Raw genomic sequence first — 24996 nt, 5'->3', positions numbered from 1 at the left:
ATCTTTAAAAAAAAAAAAAAAAAAGATGTCCACATCCTATTTCCCAAAACCTGTGCAGACGCCGCCTGGTACGACGGAAGCGTCTTCGCTGATACGATCAAGGATCTTGGGATGGGGGGGCGCCTGGGTGGCTCAGTTGGTTGGGCGACTGCCTTCGGCTCAGGTCATGATCCTGGAGTCCTGGGATCGAGTCCCACATCGGGCTCCCTGCTCGGCAGGGAGTCTGCTTCTCCCTCTGACCCTCCCCCCTCTCATGTGCTCTCTCTCTCATTCTCTCTGTCTCAAATAAATAAATAAAATCTTTAAAAAAAAAAAGGATCTTGGGATGGGGAGACTATCCTGGATGATCTGGGTGGGCCCAATGTCATCACAAAGGTTCTCCTGAGGGACGGGGTAGGCAGGAGGTGACAGAAGAGGAGGTCAGAGTCAGAGAGGGATTGGAAGATGCTGTGCCAATGGCTCTGAAGATGAAGGGAGGTGAAGCAGATTACTCTCCAAGAGCCTCCAGAAGGATCTCAGGCTGGCCAACAGGCGGACTGTGGCCAGTGAAACCCATTTCGGACCTTTTACCTCCAGAACTGGAAGATGCTAGATCTGTGCTGTTCTAAGCTAACTTGGTGGTTATTTGTTAAAGCAGCAGTGGGAAACTACAACCTCCTAAACATCCTATCGGCTCTTCAGCTGTGAGGGGGACCCTATCGGCACTGCCTGCAGGTCAAGGAGCGTCTCACAGACTGGATGCAGGGTCATCGGGGTCCCCTACTACCCCTTGTCAGTTTCCCAGTATTGCCCGTCCAATAGCCCTTTCCTGCTGGAGTGTGTACCTTGTCCGAGTCTGAGTCTGTCTTCCTTGCCGCTGCATCTCCGGGCCCGGCACGGTGCCTGACCCACATGCTCTGGACACCTGTGTGGAGGGCAGGAGGCCTAGAAGGAAAGAGCTACCAGAAGCAACATTCCTGTGTCTAAGGAAGGCACATCAGTGGGGTCCCTTATCTGGGGTGCAAAGTTCAAAGTCACTGCAATCTGCCCTTCACTGCTTTTCAACCTTTGTGATTTGACAGAGTTTATACTTCTTCTAGGTGATATTCTCACTGGCATCCATGACCCAAGTTTCTCTGGTGTCTACCACCACCTTCCTTTCTCTTCACCGTTCCTCTCTGCAGGATCTCATCCATGGTCAGGACTTTAGCTGCCATCCATAAACTGATGAAAAATCTACCCCAACTCAGCATCTTAAAGGGGCCTGACTATTGTAGGGACAAGCCTAACATAGGTAGAATAGTCTTGAACACAAAGTAATAGATGACAAGGCCCTAAATCCCTTGTCAAAACTGGTTTCCTGACCTTGCCACCTAACAAAGATGGACATATCACCTTGATTTGTCAAGCGAGTCCTCACTTGAAATGGATTGCTTTAATTCTGTATCTCATTTAGGCTTCTGTGGACATGAACACCAACTGTAAGTCAGCATCCTCATTTCGAAAATCCTTCATCAAACAATGAGCCAGAAATGTAGTCTCCTCTTCACCTGATATGAGAACAGGTAGGGGAAGATTCTGAAGGAATGCAATCAACTGGACTAACGACATGCCCTCCATACAAAGCCCCACCTCTGCCCCTAGCATAACCTTTTGGGACAGTTATTGTGCAGAGCATAAGGTGGGAAGGTCATCCACCCATTTCCCATCACCCAGCATGTACTTTGGCATTAGTTTCCTGGGACTTCCTGCACTCAGCAGTAGATATTCAGTAGACTTGGTTATAAAGATACTGTCTATAAGCAACATCCTGAATTTATCGAGGACATGGCTGGATGATCCTTAAAGTAAGAGACTGTGTCAGATGGGGAAACCCTCTGTGATGGGGGCACCTGTCTTTGTTTTTTTAAAATGCTCATGTTGGCTGTCATTTGTCTGTATTGGTTATTTTCCACCTACATATAGTCTTCTCTCCTGTCCACTGATAATTTAATTTTACTGCTCCTGACACTGATTTGCAACCAGAATAATTACCAAATGTCACGAATCCTCCATTCGTCCCATAGAGCACATTTACAGACCTAGTTTCACGTGAGTCCTAACCTAAGCCCCAGCCTCCACTGAGCACTCCTCATCCTTGAGGACGCTGCTACTGTATTGTCCTTTTATGGGCTTACTATTTTAACCAATGCACTTTGAGATGTATTCGTTTATAAAAACCAGTTTGGGAAAGGCTTTTTTCCGATGACTTTATTTTGAAATAGACTTGCAATGATTCTTCTCGTTCAATAAGTTCAGTAAGTTTGAATTCTTCAATACAATGATTCTTCTCGTTCAGTAAGTCTGTGAATTTACAGATACAAGGCCAAGATGTTCAGGACATAATTTTCAAACCCTTGCTGTGTTCTTAATAAGTCCGTCACATTGTCTCAGTGTCACAAGTCTTAGATTTTTAAAGTAACGTGTTACACGCAGTGTGTTTTCTTCCTCTCCCTGTCAGCATTTAAAACAATCAGATTCCCATGACAACTGAATCCCACTGGCTGCTCCGACTTACAAGAAGACTGAAAACCCAGCTAAGATTGATTGCGGGGCCACCAGCCCCAGCGGCAGCCCCTCACCATGACCCAAGAGCATTTCCAGCAGGAGGGAGACCGCCGCCGTTCCCCACACAGGAACTTCTTGACTGTACTCCCTCTCTGAGCTACTCAAGGGCAAGCCTTCAAATGAGGAACACGAACACACTGAGGCCTGGAATACAACATCATGCAGATATGCTGACTCTGTATTTGGCAAAGGTGAACTAAGAGACCCTGAAGTTGACATCTGGGGTGTCTACATTCCCATTAACTAGAATTCCAAGGTTTATCTCAAGGACTCAAACTGTGACATACGCAGATTCTAGAGAACACGGTATTGAAAATATATTGATCAACCCAGCCTCATCAAAATTATAGCCATAATATAATGGGGTACAGAATGGCTTGGGTTTGAAACTTGGCCCTGCATCTTATTAGCTATGCCTTGGAATACCTTTTTCTTCTTTTTGAGAGCTGTGGGGGTGTCCCTGTTACAGGTTTGTCCCCACCGTTTTTTTAAATTGAAGTATAATTAAAATGCAATTTTATACTAGTTTCAGATGTGTAACATATTGATTCAACGATTCTGTACATTACTCGATGCTCACCACAATAAGCTCAGTCGCCATCTTGTCACCGTACCGTGTTATTACAATATTACTGACTATATTCCCTCTGCTGTACTTTTCATCTCCATGACTTACTTATTTTACAACTGAGGTTTGTACCTCTTTTAGAGGAAATACCTCTTAACCCCTCCAAAGCTTTGGTTTCTTCATTGATTAGAAGAACACCTGCAGGGCTGTTGAAAATGTAGCAGAATTTTTGTAGATGGGAAATGTAAACCTAGCGTTTTCTTTTCCCCTCTTGATTTTTGCTTTTTATTTGTTTTGCTATTATGAACAAAACCACTATAAGCATTCAAATACAGTTATGTTTGTTTTGTTTTTGTTGGATAAAAGTTTTTATATCTCTGGAATAAAATCTCAGGAGAATTTCTGGATTGTGTGGTAAGTGTATGTTTAACTTTTTACAAAACCGGCCAAGTGTTTTCCTAAGCAGCTGTACCGTTTGGCATTCCCAGCAACATCAACAACATAAGAGGGGTCCTTCTGGTCACTCTGAACCCTTGCTGGCACTTGTTATTTTCAGTTTGTTGTCTGTCTGTTTGCTGTCTTTTGCTAATCTAATCTGTGCATAGAGGTACCTCTGTGCTTTTAACATGCATTTTTCTACTGATTAATGATGTTGACTATCTTTCATGTGTTTTCTACCCTCTTTATATATTTTTTGATAAGGTGTCTGTTGAAATCTTCTGTCAAATTTTTAATGGATTTCTTATTTCATTATTATTGAGCTGCATGAGTTCTTTATATATTCTGGACACCAGCCTTGTGCATCTTGCCAATATGATCTCCCAGTCTGCTGCTTGTCTTTTCATTTTCTTAACAGTGTGCTTTGAAGAAAAATTTTAATTTTGATGAAGATGACTTATCATTTTTCCCTTATGTGTTCTGTAATTTTTGTATCCTAATAAACCTTGACCTAACTCAAGATCACAAAGATTTTCTCATGTTTCCTTTGAGAGTTTTATAGTGTAGGTTTTAAATTGAGATTTACAATACATTTTTAATTAATTTTATATATGATTCAAGCTGTGTATCAGGTTCTTATTTGTGTGTGTGTATGGATGTCCAATTGTTCCAGCATCATTAATTGAAAAGACTATCCTTTCTCCACTGAATTATCTTGGCACCTCTGTCAAACATCAATTGATAGCTATCTATCATCTATCTCTAATCAATTTATACTGTATTTATAATATATATATATATATAATGTGTATTTCTGGAGTCTCTATTATGTTTCATTTACCTAAGTATACAAATCTGTTCGTAAATTCTCCAATGTTTTCTCCTTTTTTAAAACTTGTTTTGGGTATTCTACTTCCTTTGCATTTCCTTATAAATTTTATAATCAGCTTTGCCAAGTTTTACAACAAAAAAATCCCACTGGGATTTTGAATGTTATTGCATTGAATTTATATATAAATTTGGGGAGGAGTGACATCTTAACAATGTTGAGTCTTTCAATTTATGAGCACAGTGTACAATTGGCCCTTGAATAGCACAAGTTTGAACTCCATGGGTCCACTTACATGTGGATTTTTTTCAATAAATATAGCACAGTACTGTAAATGTATTTTCTCTTTCTTATGATTTTCTTTTTTTTTTTTTTTTTTTTAAAGATTTTATTTATTTATTTGAGAGAGAGAATGAGAGACAGCACGAGAGGGAAGCGAGTCAGAGGGAGAAGCAGACTCCCTACCGAGCAGGGAGCCCGATGCGGGACTCGATCCCGGGACTCCAGGATCATGACCTGAGCCGAAGGCAGTCGCTTAACCAACTGAGCCACCCAGGCGCCCTCTTTCTTATGATTTTCTTAATAACATTTTTCCCTAGCTTATTTATTGTAAGAATATAGCACATAATATATATAACATACAAATTATGTGTTACTCAACTGTTTATGTTATTGGTAAGTCTTCAAGACAACAGTAGGCTATTAAGTAGTTTTTAGGGAGTCAAAAGTTATACATGAATTTTTGACTGCTAAATTCACTTATGAGTCCTAGAAGATTTTTTGTAGATGCTTTCGATTTCCTACATAAAAGGTCTCTGCGGGGAACCTGGGTGGCTCAGTCATTAAGCGTCTGCCTTCGGCTCAGGTCATAATCCCAGGGTCCTGGGATGGAGCCCCGCATCGGACTCCCTGCTCAGTGGGAAGCCTGCTTTTCCCTCTCCCACTCCCTCTACTTGTGTTCCCTCTCTCGCTGTGTCTCTCTCTGTCAAATAAATAAAATCTTAAAGAAAAAAAAGGTCTCTGCAAATACTGTCAATTTAATTTCCTCTTTTTCAATCTGCATGATTTTTATTTCTTTTTCCTCTGTTATTACATGGACTGGAACCTCCAGTATATTTATTTATTAGTATTATATTTAATAGGAATGATGATATATTTTATAGGAGTGGTGAAGGTAGACATCTTTGCCTTATTTGTGATGTTAGGAGGAAAGCATTAGATCTTTCAACATTAAGTATGATGTTAGCTATAGGTTTTTCACAAGTGCCCTTTATCAAGTAGAAAAAGTTCTCTTTAATTTCTCATTCACATGGAGTTGTGAATCATCCATTAAATCATCAATGGATGTTGGATTTTGTCAAATGATTTTCTACAACTATTAAAATGATCATGTGGTTTTCTTTACTCTATTGATATGATGAATTATATTGATTGATTTTTGAGTGTTAAACCAGTTTTGTATTTCTCAGAAAATTCCACTTGGTCATGATGTGTAATTGTTTTCATATACTTATTAGCTTTGATTCATTAATATTTTGCTAAGAATTTTTTGTCTCTCTTACAAGGGATAGTGGTCTGCAAATTTCTTGTTAGGTCTTTGGTTTTAGTATCAGAATTATGCTGGCTTTCTAAAATGAGTTGAAAAGTATTCTCATGTCTTCTATTTTCTGAGTTAGAATTATTAGTGAAGGGTATGGCTATTCAGGTTATCTATTTCTTCTTGTTTTGATAGTCTATGTTTTATAAGGAATTGGTCCTTTTCATTTAAATAATCAAATTTATGGGCAAAGAATTGTTTATAATATTCTCTTTTATCATTTTAAAGACTGTGCAATCAGTGGTTATGTCCTATGTAATTTGTGTCTTCTTTTTCTTGGTTAGCTTGACCACAGGTTTATCAATTTTGCTAATCTCCCCCAGTGGTAGACAGATTTTTTTCTGTTTCTTTCCCTCAGCTACAGTGTGCCCCTAAAGATTATTGGACTTGCTGCCTTTCTGCCAGTGGCCAGTGGTTTACACCTTTTTTTTCATGGAGAGATAGGAGGGAGGGAGACTTCATGCCTTTCCACAGCAGCTGCTTCTCCCTGCCCCAGGTCTGCACGATGAAGGAGGATTTCGTCAATCTCTCGTCCACCAATCTGTCTTGTGAACACTTGGCGAAGAGCCTGTGAATGCATGCAAATTCTCCTTGTGTCTGCATCTCCCAAGGAATTCTATATCCTCATACCAGCCCATATTTAGTCTTTAGGAATTTGTTAAACATTTTAGCTGAATTCTTCTTACCAGCTTATATGACACTGAGCATCTGGCCCAGGTAAGCAAATGCTCATGTCCCATTTTTCTTTGATTTCAAGTCACCTCTCTTTCTCTAGATTTCAAGCTAGTTGGTTGCTCTGTACCTCAGCTATTTGATGGGCTCAAGAGAAGTCATGATTTTGCAGACTTTTTTCCTGATTTAAGGTTAGGAATGTTCTTATTTTCTACATTCTAAACAGAAGCTAAAAATCCCAATACACAGCTTTTGGTCTAGCAAATAGATTTTTTTCAATACCTACCAGGAAGAAGCATCACATGCATTTGTCATTCACATATGACGGACAAGTATATACCTTCATGGTCTTACTCCAGAATTATGCTAATTCTCCTGCTCTCTGTTGCAATATAGCCAAAGGGCCCTGAACCATCTGGATATCACATAGAACATAATGTTGGTTTATTGTGTGGGTGATATGATATTAATTGCGCCAACTGAGCAAGAACCTGCAAGGAGGCTGGACATCTTGGTATGACAACACATGTCCTCCATGTGCTGGATGGGAAATCCTCATGAAGATTCAGAAGACTTCCATACCAGTGAAGTTTCAGGGAACTGGTGGTCTGGGATATGATGTGACACCCTTCCAAAGTAAATGTAAAGTGAGGCGCTGGGTGGCTCAGTAGGTTAAGCATCTGACTCTTGATTTCAGCTCAGGTCATGATCTGAGAGTCGTGAGATCGAGGCCCACGTCAGACTCTGTGCTGGGCATGGAATCTGCTTAAGATTCTCTCTCTCCCTCTTCCTCTGCCCTTCCTCCCCCATTCTCCCTCTCAAAAAAAAAAAAGTAAATTTAAAGCTATCGTACTTGCATCTCCTATTGCTAACAAAGAAACACAATGCTTCTTCAGGTTCTGGGGGCAACATACACTATTTCTATTCATTTACCAGTGATATGGAGGGCTGTTATTTCTGAATGGGGAGCAGAGCGAGAAGAATTATAAGGATCTAGGCTGCAGTAGAAGCAACCCTGTGTCCTGGGCCATACAACCCAGCATCCCATAATAGAGATCGGTGTGGATGTTGTGTGGAGCCTCTGGATTAGAGAGAAGGATGTTCTGTGGAGCCTCTGGCAAGCTCCAATAGCAGAGTCCCTTTTAGGGCTCAAGCAAACAACTTTTGGGATGTTATAGTGCCTTGGTAGAAGGCAAGCATCTCCCTATGGGACATCAAGTGTCACATGGCCAAAATTACCCATTATGATGAACTGTGTACTCTCAGACCCACCCATTCACCCGCAGCTATCCATTTTACAATGGAAGTGATACACTGGGGATCATTCTCAAATAGGTCCAGAGAATATACGAAAGCTGCAGGAACAAGTGGCCCAGATCCCCTGTGGCAACCAATGCCTCTCCCTCAGCTCATACCTATGGCTTCATGGGGGGGGTTCCCCCATGATCAACTGCTGAAGAAGGAACAAGGCTGGTTTTGTTTCATGGCTGGGTAAGCTCTGTATGTGGGTGCCAAGTTGAAAAATGTTGATGCACTAGAGCCCTACTCAGTGGAAGTGAAAGATGCTAGCGCGTTGAAATCCTCCCAGTGGACAGTTTTGAGTGGTAACCCACTTCATGAGGAGAAGCAGCCCCACGTAAGGTTACAGTCAGACTCAGAGATACTGGTGAACGGCTTGCCAGGTTTGTCAGAAGCCCAAAGGAACTAGACTAAAAAATCAGGGACAAGGATGTCTGTGGAAAAGGCAGGTAGAGGGATGTAGGAGAGTGGGCACAGGCTGTGAGGATCTTCTGCATCCGCATACAGAGGAGACACTGAATCACCAAGTGGAAAGAAGTCAGCTTTTTTTTTTTTTAAAGATTTTATTTATTTATTTTTGACAGAGAGAGACACAGCGAGAGCAGGAACACAAGCAGGGGGAGTGGGAGAGGGAGGAGCAGGCTTCCCGCAGAGCAGGGAGCCCGATGCGGGACTCGATCCCAGGACCCTGGGATCATGACCTGAGCCGAAGGCAGACGCTTAACGACTGAGCCACCCAGGCGCCCAGAAGTCAGCTTTTGTCCTCAGCTATTCCAGTGCTTGCACAACAGGTTCAGGAATAGCAGAGATACAGGCTATGCATGGGCCTAACATACATTGGTGGAGGGGATGGAAAACAATCCAAGGAGCTGAGTGTAAACTGCAAGAAGCTGAGTTAATCTTGAATTGGCCAGTTAGTCTCTACCGTCAACAGAAGTGAGGGCCCCAAAACCAAGTGAATTTCAAAATAAATAGATTGGGGCACCTGGGTGGCTCAATCAGTTAAGCATCTGCCTTTGGCTCAGGTCATGATCCCAAGGTCCTGGGATCAAGCCCCACATCGGGCTCTCTGATCAGCAGGAAGTCTGCTACTCCGTCTCCCTCTACCCCTCCTCCCCATCCGTGCTTGCTCTCTCTCTCAAATAAATAAAATCTTTAAAAAATAGATAGATGATAGATCGATTGAGCGAGCGAGTGAGCGAGCAAACAAGCACGTGATGCTTTTTGCTTGGGTTTGTCATGTCCAAGATGTGTTTGAATTCCTTGTCTGGAGGGAAAGGGTTTGAATCTTAAATTCTCATGCTCACTTCTAACCAATTTCTAATGTCAGCTATCTTTGTGACTTCCACTTGGTATCCTTTAAAAGAAGTTTACTTTAGTGTCACCCCATTAGTAGGAAATGGCCTCTTTTCGATGATATCCTCCAAAACATGGCTGTTGGATGCAGCAGACTGTCACAGGAAATTTAAGGATTGCACAAAATGGTCGCATCTTGACTTGTAAAGCACTAACTTAAAATTTCTCCTTGGCTGTATCACCTTACAGTGGCCCAGCTTAAAGACTCCTCTGTGTATGTTCTTGCCCTGATCCTTGGGAGCAAAAATAAATTCTTGTTTTTTAAAGCAGAAAGGTTTAGCCATGTTTCTGCTGCCTTACTTCTTTCCAGGAACTTCTTCCCAGGGTCTCATCCTCTGCCTTTCTGCTGCTTCTTTACCATTTGGTGCTCCTAGTTGCTCATACTGTATTTCCTTCCCCAAGAGGCATTCAAGGGTCAGCTCTTCAGTGATTCATTTTTTTCATCCAAACCACATAAGCATTAGAGATGATGTATGTGAACTGTCTATTACAGTGCCAGCCATACAAATGTCCAGCTGGTATTCTTACAATCACACAGTTTTAACAGTGAAAAGCAAAAGAGGAAAAGAAAAATCAGTTTCTATCTCAAAGGGCAGTATGTGTCTAGTAATCCCTGGACTTTCATCTTCCTTATGCAGGTAGATGGCTCTGAGTTACTGTGTGATGATGATGGAACCATATTTATAGTTTCAAATATTATAGAGGCCTGGCAGTTTCACTCTATTCTGCCTGGGCAGACGCCCAACCAACTGAGCCACCCAGGTGCCCTAAACCAACCCAACACCTTGAGCCACAACTCCAAGCCTGTCCCCTTTCAAGTGGGATTCAGTGGTGGATTTATGATTAGAATAAAAAAATATATAACAAAAGATGGATGGATATTTCCAGGAAAACAATATAGGTACTAATAACCAAATATTCCATACTTAGATCCATTTAGAAAGAACTTTTATATATAATGGAGAAATTCTTCATACAATCTTATTTATTTCTGATATGCAGAGAAAGTAAATGTGTAGTAATAGGAACAGCTTTGAAACAATGGGCATTTGAGATTTAATTAGCATATTAAATCTGTGAACTCAGTATTTAGAGGCCATTTGTCCGGGCCAGGCATGGTATACATTGTTATATTTAAATCTATTAAATCTATGACCCACTCATGCCTTTCCTGTCATTTTTCTTTTTAATATTGCAATGACTACTTGAAATTTTAGATTAAAAGTTAGTATGTGAGGGACCCCTAGATGGTTCAGTCATTAGGCATCTGCCTTCGGCTCAGGTCATGATCCCGGGGTCCTGGGATGGAGGCCCGCATCAGGCTCCCTGCTTCGCGGGAAGCCTGCTTCTCCCTCTCCCACTCCCCCTGCTTGTGTTCCCTCTCTCGCTGTGTCTCTGTCAAATAAATAAATAAAATCTTTTAAAAAAAAAAAGTGTGAAATTTCAATATTTAAATAAAAGAAACTGTAATTGTATCATGCATCCTATGGGAAGACACAGGGAAGACTGATCAATGGTTTCTTACAGTTTAGTAGTAACTCCCCAGGGACTGGGGTCACCTTCCGAGGGGTTTGAATGCTCCTGCGAAGAGCTCAGCCAGTGAACCAGAAGTTTTCTAACCCAGAAGACGTGACCATATTTCCTTTCTATACACATTTCCCCTACACACTTTCACTTGGATACTGACAACCCCAATGTTTACATTTCCAGACATACCTGCCTAACTGCCTCCATGACATCTCGTCTTAGATACCTAATAGAAATTTCCAATTTACCATGTCCACACCTGAACCCCTCATCTTTTCTCCCCTCCACACTTCCACACGTTCAGGTCAAAAACCCTGGAGTCATCCTTGACTCTTTCCTTTACAACTGATACCCAATTAATTAGCAAGTCCTGCATACATTTCTTTCAAATCATATCCCGAATCTGACAACTTCTCACCACCTCCACTGTTAACACTTTCATCTGAGCCACGATTATCTCTCACTTGGATTATTTTGATAGCTCCTGATCCTCCTGCTTCTATGGCCTATTAACAATGTAGCATCTAGTGATCCTTTTCAAAATCTAAATCAGATCATGTGACTCCCTGCTCAAAACTCTCCCATCTCACACAGAACAATAACCGGGTCCTTCAGTGCCCTGCAAGGCCACACAGGATGAGGCCATCACCTCTCTCTCCCATCTCCCACTGTAGATGCCTTTGCCCCCTGTGCTCCAACTACACTGGCCTCCTCGCAGCCAGGGCTCCTGCGCTTTGGAAGAACGGAGGGGAGATACTTGGCGGGAGTCAGAGGACAACCAGCAGTCCCCGCAACACCGATTCAAATTTGGAGAGGACATAAAATATACTTCATCTGCATTCCATAATAGTATTATTTTCAGCCTATTATGTTCCGTGTAGGGATTTAAAGCATGTTTGCAAATTCTTTGCTACCCTTCCTATCAAGAGAGGTGGGTCTAATTCCCTTCCCTTTAAATATAGGCAGGTCTTGATAACAACGCTGCAGAAGTGATGCAGTCCCGAAGCGGAGAGAGCACACAGAAGGACGAGAGCTGCCGGCCAGCATCCACTTCCAGACATCAATGAACCAGGCTCCGTGGGATAGCGCATGGAGCCATGCCCTCCCCAAACTACAGATTCACCATCAAAACGAATGACTGTTGTTTTTAGGCCGTGAAGTTTGGAGTGGTTTGTCATCCGGCAATAGATTAACTGGAACATCCCATTTCCGTGCCATTTGTGGTTCATGTTCGTACAAGTTAGCGTCTGTTTCACCGCTCTCCTCCTTCCATCCTTCACTTCAATTTCTCTGCTCTCTCTTCCCCCACTTTAGTGTTTCTTTTGTTTTCTTCCATTTTAGTATCAGGATAAGCATTTTTAAAGAAACAATTCTATTAAGAGAGACATATGGGCCACACGTTTGAGAATTGGGTTTTTGATGCTGTGTCTTTGAGATACTCACTTTTCATGACGTTGATGTGGTTTCACATTTCAACTACTTGTATATAAGTGCTTTTTGAAAAAAAAAAACTGTTGTCACTCTAAACAGTTTTGGTGATGCTCTGAACTTAAGTCCTACCGATCATATTTCACAGGCCGCTGTGAGCACCGCTAGTCTCCACCTGACCTGTCCTTTCTTTCCCAGTATAAAAGACACGATTTGGGGTTTTCTTTAAATTATGAGACTATAGCAACTAGAAGTAAATATACACAACATTGACTGAGAGACTATCTCTGAACATTGCTAACTGGTGATTCTTCATGACTGCCTCCAATTTCTGCAGTAAACTTGTGTTCCTTCTATAAATAAGGACAGATTATTTAACTATATATAGCAGCACTATGAAAAACACGTTCTAAAGCGTTTTCTCTTTGAGGGTGGAGGTCTTTTCATTCTCTCCTTAATTTCTTCCTAGTTTAACCCAGACCTTTGATCGTAAAAGAAATTCAGGCAACCAGCCCATGCTGCAGGGAGCTGTGGACAGTGTCCTCTCCTTTCAACGGTTCCAAAGTTTCATTCCTACCTCAGCTGGGGGTTTCTCTCATGGCCTTCCTATTCTAGTAGTCTAAGAAAATTTCTTTTTTTATTGGTACATGTTTCATTTCTCCCATATAAGTTTTAGTTATAATATCACAATAAAAAAATGCAATTACTTAGATCTACTTAACTCTTTTCTCTGTAGGTCACTTCAGCTTAATTATTGCTTTTACATTCAGAGGCATTTATAGCAGCTGCCTATTTTATCCCTCGAGACATGTGGCTCCTTCTCACGTCTTTCCATCCACTCAAAGACGAGGCTTCAGTTAGTCAACGTTGTTCAATTAAACAAAGACTGATGTAGTAAGTAGCAGAGGTTTCTATTTCAGCTTCCTTCCTCCTGGATGTTTATGGGGTTGGTACATCTCAGTTCCTCTGAGGCTTTCTTCATTTCCAGCTGGATGAGTCCCATGAAGGATGGCAGAACGTTCTGTCCCAGAGAAAGTGAACCTAAAGAGGGCTCAGAAATTCCAGGGCACACCTGAGCCACAGCAACGCCTCTATTATTATGAGAGTCGGCCCAAAGTGATGAAATCACGTGTTTGGAACTAACAGTTCTCCACAGAAGACTCTAAGTGGGTCTGATTTTTCCTTTTGGGACCAGATACTAAATGGGACTTAGCCCATTGTCTCTTTAGCTGCCGCTTCATATACTGGAGAGAATGGGGTGTGTATGAACAGTGCAGAAGTGTTATTTGAAAAAAAGAACAGCAATAGCTATGGCCACCTTCTGTATGTTTTCTTTAGCTCATTTCCAGATGGTTTCTTCCTCACCATGTCAAGGACACAACTTTAAGAACTAACACCTCTTACTCACTAGATAGCCCCCTCTATGTTGGTGACCTCTACATTTATACTTGGCTCTAACTCGGATCTCAAACTTAGATGCAACTACCTACTTCACACTTCCACTTGGGACTAAGCACCTCAATGGCAACATGATCAAAATTGAACTCATAATCATCCTCATCCCACAGATCTAGTCCTTCCCCTGAGATTTCCTAGCTCATGGAATGGCTCTACCGATGCTGAGAGCACCTGTTGTCCAGACATCTGACTCCTTTGACCACTGCTGTGTCTCCTCCCCCACCAACACAATGCCTGGCACACAGCTGGTACTTAGTATTTTTTGGATGAATATTCAGTATTTGTATGGAAAATGCCAATAATTAAGACTCTCAACTCCTTCAAAGACCAATGAAATGGACTGTGGTTCATCCAAAGCCCAAGCAAATCTTCACTGTCTCTAAAATCCACTCTTTCCTCATGCCAAAGCTACCACTATTTACTCAAACAGTTGAATGCCTTCTAAAATTCCCATCATTACTGTGCATCAACATGCAGTTAAATGAATGAATTGATTATAATTTTCTCTGCTCTACCAAATTTCTGCTTCTCATACTGTGCTTCATGAATGTGTCACTGCTGGAAAATGAACACTAACTGTGTATTCAGGGCATTTAGTAGCAAATTTGAGTGAAATGTTGGTATCTTGAAAGATTTTTTTGAGCTCTACTAAGCATTTTTGAAAGCAAAATGTGTCAGCAGACTGAAATTACATGCAAAATTATCTAAACTATTTACATATGATAGACAGTCACTTTGTAGCAGATGAAGCTTTCAAAATGTAGGGGGTGAAGCTGAATAATATCAACCTCTGGTCTAATTACTTCCAAGTCTTTGCTCATGGCTAAAGGCATAAAATGCAAACAATTATGATACACGGTAGCGTGAGTCTTGAGGAAGCACTGGAGGGCACTATGACAGCCCTAACTGCACACACTGGGGCAGCTGCTGCCTTCCATCTACTATTGTAGAGACTTAGTACTTAGTGCGACAAGGGATGCACTGTCCCTGGACTTGGTGCATTACTTTCTTTGCATAGTACAAGCAGCAGTGCACACCTTGAAGGGACTAAAGAGGCTGCTTCTTACGCCCAAGCTTTCCATGCTCCAGACCCCCTTAATTACATTAAACAGTTTAACTAAATCCATTGGAGGTATACCACTCATTGCGCAACCATCACACCTTGAGGGAAAACAGGGTATGTCGCTTGTTCTCTGATTTGATCACTCTCAGAGCATGCTTTTCACTATTGGACAAACTCTTGAAAAGTAAGTAATGAAATCTGCGTGCGAAATAGAACCCAGAATCCTCCAATTTCAAAAATAAAAATCCAAGGTACTGTGTCCATTTGAGTAATCCCGAAATCTCAAACAAGACCTATCTGCCTTAGGTGTAGGTTAGAGTACCTCTTTCCCTTCTAGTTGAAATGTTGCTACATTCCCTCACTTACCTGCTTTCTAGGCCACAAATATTTCGTATTAACAACAGCCAACATTTACTGAGCACTGACTATGCCAGGTACCTTACTTGGATCAGGTTTCTCAGCCTCAGCACTACCGATATTTTGAACGAGATAATTCTGCTGTGGGGCAGGCATGTAAGATGTTTAGCAGTACCCCATCCCTCCACACACCCCACAGTTGCGACCAAAATGTTTCCAGAAATGGCTAAATATTCCCTGGTGGGAAAAACTGCTCCCAGCTGAGAATTATACTGCCTCAGATTTATCAACTTATTTAACCTTCTAAACTACTCCAGGAGGTAAGTTCTACTCTCCACTGTATAGGTGTGAAAAGAGACGCACCAACAGATTCAACTTGCCTGAGGCCACATCGCTTGTAGAGATACGGCTGGTATTTGATCCAAGGTAGTCTGACTCCAGAGCCCCACCTCTTAACTGCTGCCCTAGAGCCCTGACCCCTTTCTGACTTTAGGGCTTAATGAGCATAATCGGCTTGTTGGATCAGAATCCCTTTCAGAGTTACTGAAAAGAAATTGCTTCAGCAATGAAGACTGATTCAGGAATTGAAACTAACTTCAAAGTAAGAGAGAAGAGGGCATACGATCTCCACCTAACTAGGTATAACTTAGTCACAATAATTGAAAGAAACCATTTTTCGAATGGTCAACCATATATAAAAAAAATCTAAAACCCCACAGCATGGTAACTTTCTTCTTCTACCACCTATAAATCATTTTTAGATCTAGGTAGAATACTTGTGGAGCATAATTTAAGTGCCTCCTCTTTTTCCAAATGATGCACCAAAACATTATTTTAATTATATAACAAAATGATTTCCTGATAAATTTCAACATAGTATATTTCATATATTTTATCATGTTTGGTGTTAGAAATTAAGATGTTTATTTTTAAAGATTTTATGTATTCTGAAAGAGAGAGAGAGCACAAGCATGTGAGCTGGGGGAGGGATGGAGGAGGAGTGGGAGAGGGAGAGGGAAAGAAATTCAAGCAGACTCCACACTGAGTGAGAAGGCCAAGGCAAGGCTAAATCCCAGGACCCTGAGATCATGACCTGAGCTAAAATCATGACCTAAGCCACCCAGGTACCCCTAAGATGTTTATAAAGCATATATTAAAATTAGGGTTGAAAAAAGTTCTATTCTTTTTTTGTGATGAGATCTTTTAAGATTTATTCTTAGCAACTTTTAAATATGCAACACAATATTATTGATTGTAGTTACCATACTGCATGTCTCCATGACTTATTTATTTTACAACTGAAAGTTTGTACCTCTTGACTGTCTTCACCCATTTTGCCCCCTACCCACCTCCCTTAATGCCCTTCCCCTATGGCAGCCATCAGTCTGCTCTCTGTATCTAGGTTTGGTTTCATTTTGTCTTTTTTATTTCACATATAAGTGAAACCAGAGTATTTATCTTGCTCTGACTTGAGTATTTCACTTCGCCTAACACCCTTAAGGCCCATCCACATAGCTGCACATAGCAAGATTTCATTCTTCTTTATGACTAAGTAGTACTCCATACCATATCTTCTTCATCCATTCATCCATTGATGGACACTTAGGTTGCTTCCATATCCTGGCTACTGTAAATAATGCTTTAGTGAACATAGTGGTACCTATTATCTTTTCAAATTAGTTTTTAATTTTCTTCAGATAAATCGCCAGAAGTAGAATTGCTGGGTCATATGGTGGCTCTATTTTTAATTTTTTGAGGAATCTCCATACTGTTTTCCATAGTGGCTGTACCAATCTCCATTCCCGAGGCATCTCCTCTCTTAATGGAAATATCTGGCCCATCAGCCAGCATAATTCTCATCATTAGATCCCTTCTTGTAATTGGAGATTCGTATCTTCCCATTACAGAATTCATTTGCAGATGACCCTTGTTAAAATGCTAATATCCATATTAAGCTCTGTTAGCCTTCATTTAAATAAATTAATCAAATTAGTGAGTGAGTCATTTAGCAAGCCATTAGAAAGGAAATTACAAACAGACAAGTTCTTATGGTCCAGTCAGGAGCAGGGAAAATCTGGTTACAAGGTCTCCTGCAGGGAAGCCATATATGGGGCTGGTGGCACCTCACAGGGCAGGACGGGACAGGCAAGGTGCTGGGCAGGGGACAGGTGGCCAGCAGCGAGGAGGAGGCATGGAGAGTCACTTACATTCCTGTAAGTGTACTTTGCCTCCTTTCCATCCTTCATTCCAGTGCCCCATTTGACAATCTCTTCTCCCTCTGACATTCCAGAGTTCTTCCCTCAAAATGCAGATTGGTCCCAGCCCATCCAAGAAGGCTGCACAGCAGACCTGCCACTTTATAGCCAACTAAGAGGGGCTGAAAACTCCCCCAAGTGTCACTGCTCCTCCTTGAATCAGCTACCCACTTTAATGATACCTGGATTTCTACGTGCAGGAAACCGAAGCCTGAAATCACAATGCACATGGCTTTCGCCTGGTCCTGGTTTCTCCAAGCATCTTCCGGAACACAAAATTTTACCACCTTCTGTGGGGCAAGAGATGTAGGGCAAGGGCAGATGTCATCCTTTGGGAGGCAAACAGGAAGTCCATCCTTCTCCCCGTCTCATTACCTCTAGACAAATGCAAGCATACAACTGCTTGTTTTCTTTGATCCAGAATGTGGCAGACAATAGATACACGAAAAGGTTTCCTACCTGGCAGTGCCTGTTGTGAGGATTTTTCTTCAAAAAAGGAATGAAAGAATACAATGCCCCTGAAATGTAATTAAGCACTGTAAATCTGCTTAGAACAATTTTCTAGTATTCAACTGCTAACGGAAATCTTCTTCAAAAATCTGAACAGACAAGAAATCCAGACCCAAGGTTCATAACTGATGTAACAGGAAAACATTTTATTGTGGAACTCATAAAGGCCAATGATTAAAAAAAGAAAAGAAAACCATCATGATTAAAAAGCTAGGTTGGGTGGTTAATTGCAAGAGTGACCAGAAAAACCGCACACAGGCTGCAGACACTAAGCAGGCTTAGAGATGGAGACCTGGCCTATATCTGATCGTACTCTACCTTGTACCTTTGAGAAAATCAGGGTGAAGATAAACATATACAAGCTTGGATTAAAAAAAAAAACCCACCAACTTCTATTTATTATATTTTGCAACTATGATCTTTTAAAACGGTGGCCTTAGGAAAATCTGCTTTGGCAAGCAACTGCAGAGGCTCCCGTGGAGAGGAAGTGAAAAGACTGGGCTTATATACAAGGCTGCTGGCACGTTCAAAGCGCAGGGGATAGTTCACAGAGCAAAATGTAGTCTTAAGTAAATGGGTTTCAGGCAATTTCAGTGTTAAGATAACATCATTAAGAGTAGAACAGATTGTGCTCAAACCCTGCTGTTTATAATTAACACGTTGCTTCCAAATACTCCAGGGTCCCTGGTAAATAGTCTTCTGCTCACATCCACCCAGACCAATCAGAGTATTTTCATCAGATTCCATGCTGGGCCAGCACCTGTCTGGACAAATCCAATAGAGCCAAAGAACTCTTCTCCCTGGCCAGCTAAGTAGTTGGATGAACACAGCTTGGCTTAGTCATTGTCACAGTGTCCATATGGCTTTGAAGCTTGTTTTCACAAGAAATCATACAAGTATTTTATTATGTCAAAGTTCACCGTCCTATAAACAAAAATAGATAATATGTTAGCATCCTCACCCCCTAGACTGCTCAGCTTTGTATGTGTGATTCTGGGAAGCACATGCAAAATAATTCACAACCAATGCTAACCAAAATCCTATAGTGCTATCAAAAGCACCATAACAGGAATGGAATTGATTTTATAAAATGTCACTAGGAACAAAGTTTCTTTAAAAAGTTTCCTTTTTTCTCCCATGCATTTTAAAGTTTGCTTTTCTGAAAAAAAAGGAAGCGAAGTTAGAACTATTCAACATTCTGTATTTCAATTATACTACAGAAAGTTTAGATTTCATTTGAAAGCTATTTGCTTTTTTGTCTAATAACCAGAATAAAGTAATTAGAGATGTAAAAGTATTTAAATCTTCTCTGCTTCTGAACACTGTTTATCTCCCCAAACACCTGTTTTATCATTACATAATGCATAGCTCATCCGTCCTTGTTTGTAGCTTTCATTCTTTTCAGTCTTTTAACACTGGGTGACCTGTATGTGTATTGTAACTAAATCTGTATGATCCAAGAATACGATATAACAAACAGACGATGTGAATGTATATTTTTGTACTCTGATGGCAGGCAGAATAAAATAGCAGAGAGACAGAGACATATAATTATTCTCCTTTCTCCAAACTCATTCTTCACTATAAATATTCAGACTTGGAGGTTTATTATTTGAATAAATGGTGAAAATAATTAGTTATAATGATCTAGCAATAAGTATAAAATTAAAGCCTTAAAGTATTCAATTCTGCAAAAATAATCATCCATGGGAGAACAGTCTTTTAAAGATTCACTAATTGCACACTCTTATTTATTAAACCATCATCAATTAATGTTTTTGTCTATCATTTTATAATACTTTCTAAAAAAGTTTCTAAGCAAATGACTGACATATCAAATATTGTTTAAAATCTGGAATGGGGAACTATGAATACTGCTTATGAAAACACATTTAAAAATAGCTCAAATGAGATGCTCTGGCTATTGTGGTACCTCATGTAGGACTAAAGAATACCTTACTTGCTTCATTACAACAGTGCCTCTGAAGAATACTAAACCTTTCCAAATGGTATAAAAACACTGCCAAGACAATCCTGTTATCATTAACAGTAATAAAACAACTAAAAACAGTTACTAAAATTAAAAAAAAAAATCTCAGGCATAAAGACGTTAAAATGTGTGGTTATTATCTCATAATCTATTTCTTTTTTATATTTTTCTTCTGTTCAATTCTAGGCCTCCCAAACTGGCAACAAGGTATCACTCACCATTTTTTTTTATAAAGTCTTAAGAAGTACAAACTTCCAGTTGGCAAAAAACATAAATCATACCAGTTCAAAAGATCGTTTTTAGAGGATTTTAGAAGGAAACAGACATAAAAAGCTTTTCTAACCACAGGCAGAAAGGGGACAGGAATTTGTATATTTCTCAGGTATATACCCACCATAACTTTGGGGGTTTTGACATTGTGTGGGAAAAAATTTAGAAGCAGCTAAGATTAAAACATTTACATTTCAAAACTACAAGATCAGAAGCTATTATTTGATAGAATGTGAGACAGTCATAGAAAATGACCAATATGAAGACATACCTACAATGCTAACAAGGGAAAAGGAGAACAGAATTACAGCTCGGTAGTGACAGGTAAATACAGACAGGGGAAGCGTCTGTATACTGGACTAGGACCAGAGGAGAACACGAACTAATGAAATACTGTGTTAGTGGCGGGACTCCTCTATTTTACTCAGTCTAGCTGGGTAACTTTAGCAGAATTTCTGCAATAAAGTTTTCTTTGGCAGAACAAATGGACTGACTTAAAAACACTACGCTCTTTAAGTGTCTTCATCTATAAAAGCTTCAACTACGTTCCCTTTCTCTGCTTTGCCACTAGAAAATACTCAAGCAAACTAAATGATACCATTAAGATTTTGGGGCTTTTTCAAGATAGTAAATGATTCAGGAATTGAATATGTAAGATCATTCCTTTAAGAAACATTTAGTGCCCAAGATGTATGAATGTCTTTATCTTCCCTCCATCCCCCAATGTAAACTGGTGACTTGCCAGCTGGTCCCCACGTATATTATTCTAAGACAAGGCAGAATTTGAAAGAATAACCACAAGGAAAATATAAAAAAATTATGTCACACATTCTGAAGATAACTTTATGCTTTACAGGACTCAGAGACAAACAATTCACTGTAAACAACACTTTAAATTTCTACAAAGAGAATGATGTACTTTGTACTTTCTCTGGCTTTTCATGGCTTCAGATGCATATTAAATTTATATAAATATGATTTTAAGGTTTTGGACAGTTTTTATATAATACAGGAGATTCTTAGAACTGAAATGAATTATTTTCTAAAGTAAGCATAGAGAAAAAATAGGATAAACACAAATAATATTAGTGATAATTTGCCTAGGAGTAATTAATTCTTAAATCAGAATTCAGAATACTTTAATATAAGTTAGTTAGATGGTATGTCTAAAGATTTAATTTTGCCTTTATCCTTTTATTACACTTTATTCTTTTACTACACTGAAATACTTTTTTTCTCATGGGATACTATTTTATTTCCTTTTACTTTTGTGGGCAGTTTGAGTTTGGTTCCACTGACAACTTGCAACCGGACAACTTTAAGCAATCTTATGTTGTCTTCCCAGTGACTGTGTAAGAAAGAAACTTAAAACTACCATTCACATTAAGAACAAGCCAAGGACAATATTTAATAAGCTTCTCATCATCTGTCTTCTCCCATATTCTACCTCCATATTTTGTGCTTCCTTTAAAGCCTCCCACTGCTTCTCGGTCCAAACCTTTCCACTGCTCGTTGGTCGATAAAGTTCTCTATGTCCTCTACCTCTTCCATGCATGTTTTTTCTCTTCTGGGTTTAACTGAAATCTGGCTCCCCCTGAAGGACCTAGCCTCCTCTTTAGCTCTTTCTAATGAGGTTAGACTCCAGGCCGTCCTTTGGGTGGGGTTCGGTGTCCTGGTGCAAAAAGCTCTGCTCCTCTGAGACTCAGATCATTCCACTTACCACCTTGTGTCCCCCTGCCATTATGTCTTAGTCACTGAATCATGCAGCACCCAGTTTGGTCTTCCTCTCCATCCCAAGATCTGCATAATGACCTCACTGCATACCTACCTGTCTTTCCTACCTCCAATGGTCTTCTTTTTTACTCGCATGATCATATTCAGAAATACTCTACCTCTAAAAACATAAATTCAGGCATGCTATCCTCTGATCCCCAAGCTCTTTCTCTAGGCGATCTGGAACACCTTGACACAACCAGTTCACAAGCCCCTTCACTTGCTCGTGATCTACAAATACTTAACTGGTGTTATGTGCTAGGCACTGAGCTACTGGCTCTCTACCGGCTTTACTTCCTTCCTTCCCTTCCTAGCTTAGACTCCATGGTCCATCACTTCAAGCACTCACTAGCATCCAGAAAATTTACCTGGCAAAACCTCAATCCTATGTGATTTCAACAATATCCCTTTGCTGTCCCAGTACTTAGCACATGGAATGCTATTAGAGAAGATCCTAAGTTTCACAGATTGGTGCCACTGTAAATTCAAGGTAAGGAACTTTAAATGGGCCCTCAGTACTCCCAGCAAGTTCCTTCTCCTGACGGCACCTTCTTCCATTCCCCACAGCAGCTATTTCAAATACCCATGTTCCTCTCAAACTGCTACTACTTCTGTCCTTAGTCTCAGTTTGTCTCCACATTTAGAGGCTAAATAGAAGACATCAGAATTCCCTCGACTTCTTGCCACCAAACTTCCAAACTCAGCTCCATCTGAATCCACTTTTTCCTCATGTTATAATGCAAAAAGAGTCCCCTTCTTTCATCCAGGGCTATTTTTTTTCAACTCATGTTTCTAAAATCCCATGTTGATATACCGTTTCAGACTTTAATCTCTGTCCTCTGTATCATTAATTCTCCTCTATCACCCCTTTTCCATCAGCATTTAAATAATGTTCAAACGTTTAAATAATAATAACCCTCTCGCAACTCCACAACCCCTTTAGTAGGTAACAATCCTCTCCTTCCTCTTCACAGCAAAAAGAATCCTAGAATACAGGCTCATGGGCAATACAACAAATGTTAAGTGAACAAATGAATTAGAAACATTCTATTTGCTGCATCAATTTTCTTATAAATACTATTTAAATATGCTATAATCTGACTTCTAACCCACTGTATCCCTGTAAGTGTTCCTGATAAAGTTGCAAATGGTTATTTTATCATTAAATCAGATGGACTCTGCTTGATTTCTTGGCATCAGTTGCCAGTTTTGATCATCACTCCCTTCCCTTAGGTTTTCCTACTTTTCTTGTGTACGTAACTCCATATATAACTGCTTTTCCACTTAAGCCTGTATCACAAGTATTTTTCTGTATTTTTAACCTTCCAAATTATGATTTTTAGTAACTGCATAGTGTTTTTTTAAAAATAAGTAGGTACAATAAATTACTGATCCATTCCCTTGTTTTGGACACTTAGGTTGTGTCCTCTGATCTAATCATTCATTCTCTACTACAGGAGTCTGGAACTAGACATACCTACCTCTTCTTCGGTAACTATGATCTCTTATCTCTACCACACCTGGATTTGGAATGAAACTCTGTCTCCTTAGTTCCCTTCTTGTTGCTGCCCCAAAAGACAAGCCCACAATGGTTCCCCTTCATCTGAAGTTTTACTGCTAATCACTATAGGAAAACATGAACTATTTATATATTTAGCATATACTAAGTTTAAAGCATTGTTTAAGTTTGAGGTAAGGCAGTGATTGGCACAAACACAGTCTCTGTTTTGAGCTTCATGGGCTTATACTGTCGGAAGAAAGATGAACTCTAATTATTAAGTAATTAATTAAAACTATGATAAGTACTAGAGGAAAACAATGAGACCTGTATACTGTGATTGGAGTGGGGGCACACGATGGTGGTCATGGTATGTTTAAGAATGCTTCTTTTCATTTAAAATGAAATCTAAAGGTTAGGCAGTGGTTAGCTAGATAAAGGAGAGGAGGTGATGGAAAGTGCTGTATTTGCAAAGATGGGAAGCAGAATGGTGAATATGAAGAACTAAAAACAGCCAGCGAGGTTAAAGTGCAAATACCTAGAGGAGCACTGTGTGTACCAGATGTGGCTGGGCGATACAACGAGGCGGCAGGGGCCAGATCACTGGGGCCTTGTAAGCTACATTAAAGATTCTTGTTTTTTTAAATCCCAAGAGTCATAGGAAACTATTGAAGACTTTTTTTTTTTTGGAAGTATAACTGATGTATAATATATTAGTTTCAGGAGTACACCATATTGATTCTGTAATTCTATACATTACTAAGGGCTCACACAATAAGTGTAGTCACCAAACAACATTATCACAATCTTACTGACTATATTTCCTATTCTGTATTTTTCATCTTCATGAATTATTTATCTTGTAACTGGAAGTTTGTACCTCTTAATCCCCTTTATCTATTTCACTTTTCTCCCCACCCACCTCTCCTCTGGCAACCACCAATTTGTTCTCTGCATTTAAGGAGTTTGGTTTTTAGAGTCTACATATAAGTGAAATCATATGGTATTTGTCTTTCTCAGCCTGACTTATTTCACTTAGCATAATACTCTCTAACTCCAACCATGTTGTTGCAAATGGTAAGATCTCATCCCTTTTATATGACTGAGTAATAGTCCATTGCATATATGTACCACATCTTTATCCATTCATCTATTGAAGGACACCTGGGTTGCTTCCGTATCTTGGCTATTGAAAATAATGCTTTAATAAACATAGGGGCACATGTATCTTTTAGAATTAGTGGGTTTTTTTTCATAAGGAGTTAATATCCAAAATATATAAAGAACTTACCCCACTCAACACCAAAAAAAAAAAAAAAATCCAATTAAAAAAGAGGATTAAAAGATGATTTTTTAAAAAAGAGGATTACAAGAGATTAAAAAATGAACAGAGGACCTGAACAGACACTTTTGCAGAGAAGACATATAGATGGCCAACAGCCATACGAAAAGATGCTCAATGAATCATCAGAGAAATGCAAATCAAAACCACAATGAGATATCACCTCATACCAGTCAGAAT

The 24996-nt window shown here is 40.0% G+C and overlaps 1 protein-coding gene across 1 annotated transcript in view; it reads right to left on the bottom strand.

Annotated features, from left to right (window-relative positions):
* Positions 1 to 18074: 18074 nt before the first annotated feature.
* The window catches only part of ORC5 (origin recognition complex subunit 5), an 87308-nt gene continuing 80386 nt past the window's right edge, over positions 18075 to 24996 (bottom strand). The window contains exon 14 of the mRNA XM_021682889.2: positions 18075 to 18867. Within this exon, the coding sequence (XP_021538564.1) occupies positions 18822 to 18867 (46 nt within the window). The 3' untranslated portion in view covers positions 18075 to 18821. The remainder of the gene's footprint in view (positions 18868 to 24996) is intronic.

Source organism: Neomonachus schauinslandi, chromosome 12, assembly GCF_002201575.2.
Source record: "Neomonachus schauinslandi chromosome 12, ASM220157v2, whole genome shotgun sequence".
NCBI lineage: Eukaryota > Metazoa > Chordata > Mammalia > Carnivora > Phocidae > Neomonachus > Neomonachus schauinslandi.
The sequence above is the reverse complement of the archived record's forward strand: the minus strand, read 5'-3'. Positions and strand labels throughout refer to the sequence as shown.